Source organism: Mus musculus, chromosome 9, assembly GCF_000001635.26.
Source record: "Mus musculus strain C57BL/6J chromosome 9, GRCm38.p6 C57BL/6J".
Lineage (NCBI taxonomy): Eukaryota > Metazoa > Chordata > Mammalia > Rodentia > Muridae > Mus > Mus musculus.
This window is the reverse complement of record NC_000075.6, coordinates 77,036,063-77,046,310: the sequence shown is the minus strand read 5'-3', so window position 1 is coordinate 77,046,310 and position 10,248 is coordinate 77,036,063. Positions and strand designations below refer to the sequence as shown.

The following is a 10,248-nucleotide window of genomic DNA, read 5'->3' as shown; positions in this document are numbered from 1 at the left end:
GAGGTATAGACAAGAGGTGAAACCAGCCTGCCTGTGTGTGAATGATTCAGAGGAACTGCTGTCCATGGGACAGGTCCCAGCAGGTGACATTGGAGGAGCCTGGGTTCAGTCACCATGCAAGCAGGTGAAATGAGTAATTCTATTTTTGGCTTTTGAATTTCCTGTACCTTGCTAGTGCTTTTATAGCCATGTTTCAGGACATTCCTATACCAGGGGTTGTTTTCTTAGATTTAGCAACCTAGATGTTCTGAAAAACAAGCAATACTCCATGCAGCATTTATACTTAAGATCTTAGGTAGTTATTGTTTGTTTGTTTGTGGGTTGGTTTTTTTTTTTGATGATCACATACATTTTGTAACATTGTATGAGATAAATATTTTTTAAACTTTAGATAAATTATAATAGTCTATTTCTAACACTTGTATTATCTTGTGCAAACACTGAAAGTTTTTTGATTAATGTTTAACCATAAAAGGCTCCAGTAAAGAATGAGTCTCAAGGTCCAGGCTGAGGTATCGTGATGGTTACTGAGCAGGCTTCAAAGAAAAAAATCCCCAAGACTAAAAGAATCAGGTGCAGTTGAAAGAGGAAGCTGAACCAACAAACAATAATGTGGACTGGATATAAGATCTTAATCTTCTTCTCTCTGACGACAGACATCTGCACTGAGACTCATTTCTCTCAAGGAGAAGCAGAACCAGGGCCAAGATTCACTAGAAATCACACCATTTTTGAAGGTTCTCGGCACAAAAGGGCCATTTTCCAAGGGGAATACTGTAGGCGCTTTGGCTGTTGTGAAGCTAGAGATGACACCTGTGTCACTCAGTTCTATGAGGCCAATGCACTGTGTTACTGTGACAGCTTCTGTGAGCGGGACACCTCTGATTGCTGTCCTGATTACAAGTCATTCTGCCACGAAGAAAAAGAAGAGCCTCCTTTCCAACAGCCTTCAGACCCAGAAGGTAGGATTTGGGAATGTGTTTGAACATTATCCTAGTCATCAGATCTGACAACCTTCCTCTCCTCTCTCCTCTCCTCTCCTCTCCTCTCCTCTCCTCTCCTCTCCTCTCCTCTCCTCTCCTCTCCTCTCCTCTCCTCTCCTCTCCTCTCCTCTCCTCTCCTCTCCTCTCTTCTCCTCTCCTCTCTTCTCCTCTCCTTTCTTCTCCTCTCCACCTGCTCACCCATAGTATTAGAGTTCATGGTATTAGTAATGATATCAAAATTTATTAAAGCAAATAAAACTAGCAAGTACCTTTGGCTAAGGATAATAAATTCTTGAAGTATAATTTTTGTCTTATTTCACTGCTTTGGATATTTTAAGTCTGTCAAAGAGAGGAGTATGGACAGATTCCATTTGTAGAATGCTGGCTCAGCCTGTATGAAGCCATGGGTTTGATCCCCAGCATCACACAAACTGGACATTGGTAGCACACATCTGTCATCCTAGCACCCTAGAGGTAGAGGAAGAGTGACAGGATACACAAGGTCACCCTCAGCTACACAGTGATGTTGAAGACAGCCTAGGCTGTATGAGAGTCTGTCTAAAAAAATCACTAAAGAGGAAGGAGGGTCACATGAAATATTCTTATAAAAGTCTCAGACCCAAAAGGTCAATAGAAGTGATGTGTATGAAAATAAGTAGAATGATGGTATTTGTTACACAGAAACAATTACAGGAGAATGGATATTGATTTGGGGAAGTTGCTTCAACAAGTGTACATAGAGCACATGGTCAAATGTACTCTATACAAGATCTCACAGCATCAAATTTCTTCATCAGAAGTTTGTAGTTACTCAGAGCCTTATCTCACCATTTTAAATGGGATTAGAACTTGCAGTTAGAAGGCACTTAAACATCCTATTTCAAAATAGAGATGGATATTTATTTTCAATAAACTTGTCCTGTTTATAAGTTTTAATTTTTTTCTTTAAATATATGTTTATTATTTAGAATTGTCCACAGAATTTTCAATTAGCCCCAGCTTTAATTTTACCAACAGACATCTTAGTAAACATTTCCTTCATTTTACAAAGTGGCAGATACTCTGTAAGGTATGAAAAAAATCTAGTTTTCCTTCCACAATTCAGACATCCCTGTCATGCCAGGCATTGTTAAAGGTCTTATTGTTATAAACATTAATGAAGTAGGATGAATAGGGAAAACTGTAGGAAATTTACTGAGTAGCTACAGATAGTGATGCATTCTTTGAAGAAAGCAAGAGTATTCCTCTGGACTGTGGAAATAGCTTTGAATATTAAAATACTTGCCTTGTAAGCACAAGGACCCGTCTTTGGCATCCAGAAGCCACATAGAAAAATAGGATTGGTAGCAGGTGTTTATGATCCTTTGGACTGGAAAGGCAAGGGTAGGGAAAATCAGGGGCTCAGTGGCCAGCTAACCTACTGTACCCATTCCACATCAGTGACAAACCCTGATTCAAAAGTGAGGGGGTGACTCCCTATCAATGCACTCACATAGAAACCGAGTGCCCCGAGGAAGTCTAACCCAAGAGAATATAAATATGCACCAAGCTATACACTAACTGTGTCACCAGAGGACCAGTAAGAGAAAACATACAAACTGCCACATGATAAAGGAGCAGCCGAATTGGAGACCAGTTTGCACAAGAGTGTTACAAACCTGACCATGAAGACCACAGCACTATTTATCAACTGGATGAAAGCCATGGTTTCCAGAGAATCCTGATGAGGGAAGGGTGAGAGGCGGGAGATCAGTTTGGAAAGAGAATATAAGTTATTGTACATGAGACCATTCAGGCCATGTTGGGCATTTGAGATCACATTTGTTGACTAGAACTCATCAGAAGATGGAACATTGGAGTAGGGTGAAGTGTCTTAGATGTGTAGGTGTGCAACGGTAGAGTCAAAGACTTCCTATTCTCAGAAGACCCTCAAGCTCACTCAGTGCCATCTTGAAGCTCTTGATAATTTATAATCTATGGGTTCCAATCCTAACTTTTGGCTCTGCTCCTCAATATATGTATGCTTCAGATTTTAAGAGGTATGGGAGGATGAAGAAACAAGGTATCATGGACAAGCTTTGCAGCAATCACTCTCAGATTGAGAAAAAGCAGAAACTTTGAAAGACACAGTCCTACCCTAGAGGAACTTAGAGAAGTTAATGACATCCAGGGGGCAGTAATTGTGACAAGAATATACTAGACCTGAGACGTTAGAACAGTCCTAAGAAATGAGTGGGCCATCTAGAGGGTAAGTGGGGTGTGCTGCATTTATCTCCAGAGGGAATGTAATATGTGCATGATGAATGTTTAAGAAACTGCACAGTCCAGACTGAGATTCAGTAATTACTCAGGAGGGAAGGAAAGTCTCCATAGGGACGCGGGGTATGACACCAAGGACACAAGTCTCATATTGCATACTACCTGTCTGGAAATGTGTGTCTGGCCCTATAGACAGTGTTTTAACAAAATGAAATATGTTATTTCTCCTCTGTATCATCTCTGGGCAGAGAGAATTGAGTTAATTAAAGTCCATTTAGGATTCAATATATCTAATGTGTCATTATAAAGCATGTAGGATAATTTTATATATCTGAATTATTAAATTTTTAAAGTACCCTCTGTTAAGGAGAAGTTTCGCTCTTACTCTGTTCAGACAGATGATGCTCTAGGTCTGTCTCTGTCTCTGTGCGTGTCTAGACCTCTGTCATTGTCCCTTTACTTCCCTCTCTGTCCTCTCCATGATGAATGGGTGTCAGCAACCACCGAAAGTCCTTGGTGGAGAGTCTCTTACACATCCTCCCCGTGAACAATCAGGCTTTGCTTATGTACAGTCCTACTATATCCAATTTTTGTGTGTTACAAAGTGACATGAGTAAAATTTTCATTACATTTTTTAGTGTATATGTGTAAAGGTTACTCATAGTAACAAAATTCACAGTGAAACTTAGTTACTATATAATATTTATAATTTTTTAAAAGTTAATTGAATGTTAATGATAACTACCTTTACTGAAAATCATTCGATTCTGTTCTATTCTATCTTACAAAACAATAACGTTTAAATATGCACTGGCCTCAACATCCTAAACTAACTTATTTTCATTTAAATTCCCCTTTATGGTGTCAGGCATATACATAAATGTATTTTGCTCAACTTTTCCCCCAATTAACCTCTAATTTACTTTTCCTAGTCATAGAACCTCTTCTTCCCATGAAATCCCTCTCCTGCTTTCATATGTGTGTGCCCACTGTATTTAGTTAGGGTTGCCTGCAGGAGCCTGAGTTGGGGTTAACTACTGGAGCAAGGATACTTACTAGTGGCTACATCATTGAGAGGAGTATGACTCCTCTGTCCTGGGTAGACATTAAAGTCTATAGCTTTCAAGTAGAGTTGGGGTCTCATATGCCCCCTCCCCACTCTGTGATAGAACTTTCACGGGCCCAGTCTCATATAGCTACTGTGTCTGTGAGTTTACAGGCACAAGGACCATGCCATGTCCAGCAGACAGCACTGTGCAGGACTCCTTTGCATCCTCTGGTTCTTAAATCTTCCCATTCCCTCTTTGCATACCTTCTCCTGTAACTGTGTGACAAAAAGAACAACAAAGTAAAACGGACACTGGATATTCCTAGGAAAGGGACATGCAATGATGTAAACTGAGTACTGCTACCTGGCTATCCAGATTGTCTGTCCCAGTCTGATAGTTCCAGTCTGGAACGAATGCAAATTCATTTACATAACATTTGAATGCCCCATGCTGTAACCTTTCCTTAGATGAGCAGTGAAAACTGGCTCTCTCCCTAGATTACTGACGGGTTTGAGTTTCTTTTCCTATTTTATGTTGGACTTTCTTCTCATGATTTGCTTTTGACCACCTATAGCTAAACATCTAGAAAAGCCAGTTTACTTCTTTGTTGTTGGTTTTTTTTTCTTTCTAGGATGACAGGATAGGCACTTAATCCTTTAAAATGAGTTATATTGTTACTTAGAACAAGCTAAGACTATGGGAATAATTGCTTGTAATTTTGAATTTTTATTTAAATTAAATTTACTTTTGAATTGACACAAAACAAACTGTATGTGTTAAGGTACAGGGTGATGTGTTAGTACACATGTGTATTGTATAACATTTAAATCAAGTTTGGCATTTATCATTTGTTTATGGTTAAAACATCCAAAGCCTTTGTTCTACTGAGTGTGACATGCAGGTACATTGTTTTTGTCTGATGTCACCCAGCTATGCAGTAGCACATCAGGACTTCCTGCTCCTATGTACTTTGACATATTAGCATTTATCAACCACCTGTGTCTCACTGGTCCTATTCTCCCAGGTCTCTGGTAGCCACCAGAAGATCCACTTGGAGATCATTGCACTTGTAAAGTTGGATGTTCTATCAAACAGCATAGAGTATGTATCCTCTTATGAAGAGTATTTGAAGAAGTCTTTAGGTAAAAGAATATTTTTCTCTATAGTAGCCATGTATTACGTAAATTTGAGATTTTTTTGCACTATTGGGGATTAAATTCAGCACTTAGGCATGCTAGGTAAGCACTCTACCATTGAGCTCTGGACTTAGTATTGTGTTTAGAGTTAGTTCTTTCTATTTCAGAGAAATGCTATGTTTTTATGATTTTTTTCAGATACTGCCTGAAAATTTTTCCCAATTCTCTTTTTAGAAATAAAAATAATGCAATTAATTATCGCAATGAAGAAAATAAACTTTATGAATAATGTGGGAATTTACATTTCTTTAAAACCAGTAACAGGCCATATAAATGTATTATCTTCACAACTACTAAATAAGAAAATCCCTGTTAATGCTTTTAAAAATATGCTGAACAAACTGAAGAGATGAAACTCTCATTACTGAAGTCAATGTAATTATGTAACGGAAAACACCACTCAGTAATATGTATTACACTTGAAATCAGTGATTTCACTGTGGAATGTAAATTATTAGTAACCCTTGGAGATCTGGAAGGCTTGGTGAAGCTGAGTCTTTCTCCCAAAGGTGAGTGTAGATATCACTCTTTGGGAACATATGCAGTTTCTACTCAAACATATTCCATAACTTCTTACTTGACTCTCTTTTCTAAATTTTATGCAAAGGCATCTATAGGTTCTTTGAGTAGAAGTTCTGGCAGTATCCAAACCCCAACTCGTGTAATTGTAGCCCTGAGACACTACTTAATATAGTTTAGATTTGGAAGACAGAAATTGCTATAGAAGTGAAAAAAAGGGTCAGAGTTGCCTTTGTAGTTTGATTTACTTATTTTATCACACTGAAATGATTGTTAAGGACCTTATAAAGTTAGATTACATGATAATCTATGTTAATACCTCAATGATAATAGTTGGGCATTGTACAGAGCTCTACACCCAGGATCAGTCAGAGGTAAGATCCTTTTGGTAAATATAGTTCTGCATATAGCATGTTTGAGTGTTGAAGGCAAGAGAAATTCATTTACCACTTACCACACACAGTAGATGCTTAACAGACCTTTCTTAAGTATTATGTTTCCTACCAGCCTACTAACCCTCTATTCCTCTTCCTAGGAGCTAATACTATCAAGTACTTATTATTGCACGAAAGGCTTTTCTAAGTATCCTTCAAGCTTTAATATGCCCATTATTTTGTGTCTCATTGTTTAAGAGTGTAGTTGCTCTGTATGGATTTTATAAACAGTTGTTGAAAGTGCATGGTGCCTATTGCCTGTGTTGTATTATAGCACATGAAGAGGAATACTACTAAGGACCCTACTAAATATTGATTCAGTTAGTATTGGATTGATTCCCAGAAGGTTTTCATGTTTATTTGAATGATATATCCATGACATTAAACAATAATCTTATTTCTGTATTTTATAAAATAAATGCATTTAAAAATTATATCTTTTATTTTTTGAGAGCATAATATAATATCATCCATTACCTCTTAAGTTTCTTCTATTCAAACTCTTATATATATCTCTTTTTGCTCCTGCTTAAATTCATAGCCTCCTTTATCATTGCTTGTTTTCTCTCTCTTTCTCTCTCTCTCTTTCTCTCTCTCTCTGTCTGTCTGTCTGTCTGTCTCTTATTTATATCATCTATCTATATCTATGTGTATGCTTTTAGGAATATATTTATAAATACATGAATGTAAGTCCATATAGTGCCACTTTAATGTATATGTTTTCAGGGCTGACCAATTTGGTATTCCTGGGTAAAACAATTTATCTTTCTCTCAGTATTTCTTAGTTGCCTATAGTTCTTTGTGTCGGGCTGAGGCCTCATGGACTTTTCCCTGTCCATGTTAGCATAGCTATTTATATCATCCTTATTAAGTCAATGTTCAGGTAGTCCTGTTGCTCAGACTTTGTGGGTGTAGCTTCTGACATTCCCAGGAGACAAAACCTCACAGCAAACTCCCTAATCCTTTGGATCCTATAGTCTTATGTCCATTATTCACCATGGTTCCTGAGGGTGCAGGAGTTGTGTTATAGATGTAGCTGGAAGTGAGCTTCTCAAATCTGCATGTTAATCAGTTTTATTTCTCTGTAATGGTTTCTGTTTCAAAGAGACATGTTCTAAATGGAGAGGGAAGGCCAACCATATCTTTGAGGGTAAAAACAAATATAGTTAGAGATTATACTCATTTAGTAAGGTGGTGGTTATAGGATCTCCTTCAAGTTCTACTCCTATCAAATATCAGTTCTAATAGTATTGGGTTGATATCTAGAAAATTTTTACATTTTTGAATGTCATTTTCACCAAGTAATAATTTTATTTTGATATACTTTAAAGATTGTATTTGTTTTATTTTGAGACTATATTATAATCACAACACTTCTCTATTACCAATACTTCTCCATTCCTTTTCCTCCCTTTAAGCTCTTCTATATATCCTTTTCTGCTTCTTTCAAATTCATGGCCTTTTTACCATTAGTCATTAGTGTATTTTTATCTATTATCTATCTATCTATCTATCTATCTATCTATCTATCTATCTATCTATCATCTATCTATAAATGTAGGCTTCTCAGTGCATATAATGTTTTTTGTGTGTATGATTTTAGATCTAATCAGTTGGCACTGGAGAGACGGTTGGTTTGCTCATGTGTTAGGGAAGACCACTTCTCTTAGCTTTCCTCTGTTGCCTATACTTCATTGTCTATAACAATTTAAAAAATAAACACATTTTAAGAATCATGGTTTTTGTCATTCTGGAGGTCATTATTAAAATATACTTAAATATTAGTGAGCTGTAATTTTCCAGTTTTCAAAAGGTAATGCTTACATCATTTTTCAAGGCAACATCTTGGCAGAAGCTGTTGGTGGTATTTAAAGCTTGTAGTGTGTCTCTCCATGAAGTTAGCTAGCATTGATGTGCTAATGAAAGAGGACTATAAAGCCTCACATCTTGAGATGACTACAGTCTATACATGTGAGAAATTTTTAGCATATAAAACAATTAGAACAATTGTAAATAAGTAGGAATCTCATGTATCCTTATGGACAATGGTCTCTAATAAATTAAGAATCATGTAAAAGCATAATTATCTAGATACTTGCCTTTCTAAAATTTAAGTCATAATTTCAATGGAATATAATTATCTCCTACTTTGAGATTGGGCTTTGTTTTGTTTCCCAAGCTAGGCTTGAATGCTTGGACTCAGTCAAGTCTCTTGCCTCCACTTCCTGATTGTTAGGGACCCAAGTTTTTTGCATATTAGTATTTTATTATCTTGCATATTTGTATTATAAAATAAGATGACTCAGTTTCATTGACAAAGTATACAGGGTCTCATCTCAAAACCCAAGCTGGAGTGGACATCACTCCAGTAGTCCAGAGCAGCCTTAAACTCACAGCAAGCTTCCTGCCTCAGCCTTTCTCCTACTTTGGGAGATTACAGGTGTCAGCCCCATACTGCTGACTTTGACAGCTACACTGCTGTTGACATGCTAAAGTATATCCAGAGGTTGCTTATTTAAAACAGATAGTTCATTCTGAAAAGTGAGTTTTATCTCTTCAACATTCATTTTTTTCTCTAGAGGGAATATTGCAAAGATTTCAACTCTGTAATATTTTAGGTAGAATTTATGTCCCAGGGATAGCTTTTAGACCATTTATTATGGATAGAAGCAATTACTCATTTTAGTAACAAAAGGTTCACATTAGACTATAATTGCTTTCAAGAAAGATAAGTTTTCTTCTTGTTTTTGTCTTACCTTGAGAAATAATTTGTCGAAAGAGTACTGCATGAAATTCAAGAAATGTATAACATTAACTAAAAGAAAAGAAAGTAGTATGTTATTTCCACGATATTCTATATGAAGCAGCTTTACTCTGTGATATTACAAGTTCACTTAGTGACTATGAGTTTTATATGACCTGGTTATATGGTCATTTCTATTTCTGCTGTGATAACTGTTTAAATGAAAACCTTGAAATTCTACATTATCTTAAGTATGAAAAATAAATACATCAATTTTTATAAGATAGAAGTTGAACATACATTAGCTATATCCCTTCCTTCTTTATGTGCAACACCATATCCTATGGTGACTTCTAGTAACTTGAGGCTTTCAAATGTCAAATAGAAAAAAAAAATCAGTGATAGACTTTAAAATACAACTAGCATGGAGACTATACGTACATACATACATACATACATACATACATGTGTACACATACATACGTACACACACACACAAATGTGTGTATGTGTGTGTCAGTGACATTATATTTATATGTGGATCACTGACATATTTGAATTTTTGACTTGTATGAGTTTCTTGACCATTGTCAACCTCCTTAACCATATTGAAACGAAGATCAATCACAATGAAATTTTCAAATTTCCCTACACATATCAGACAATCTCAAAAATAAACATTGGTTAAGAAAGTACACATAGAGGGACTCATGGCTCCAGATTCATATATAGCAGAGGATGGCCTTGTTGGACATCAATGGCAGGAGAGGCCCTTGGTCCTGTGAAGGCTCCATGCCTCAGTAAGGAAATGCCAGGACAGGGAAGAGGCAGTGGGTGGTTTGCTAAGCAGGGGGAGGTGGTATGGGATAGGGGAGTTTTGGAGGAGAAACCAGGAAAGGGGATAACATTTGAAATGTAAATAAAGGCAACATCTAGTGAAAAAAAAGAAAAGAAAGGAAAAGAAAAGAAAAGCTCTGTAACCCAGGTGAAATGTCAAGTCTCTGTGCTATTAGGAATTCATTTCTTAAAAAAAAGAAAAGAAAAGAAAAGAAAAGAAAAGGAAAA

General features: G+C 36.6%; 1 protein-coding gene across 5 annotated transcripts in view; it reads left to right on the top strand.

Annotated features, from left to right (window-relative positions):
• Positions 1-508: 508 nt before the first annotated feature.
• Positions 509-10,248, top strand: part of Tinag (tubulointerstitial nephritis antigen) — a 94,105-nt gene continuing 84,365 nt past the window's right edge. For 2 of the 5 annotated variants that reach the window (NR_136923.1, NM_012033.3), the window contains exon 1: positions 530-962. Coding sequence is in view for 2 of the 5 variants with exons in the window: in NM_012033.3 (NP_036163.3) it covers positions 611-962 (352 nt within the window). In the remaining 3 variants the exon portion in view is untranslated. Of the gene's footprint in view, positions 963-10,248 lie in introns of all 5 variants that reach the window. The other 3 variants (XM_006511201.4, XR_379422.4, XM_006511202.4) reach the window with 3 other exon arrangements.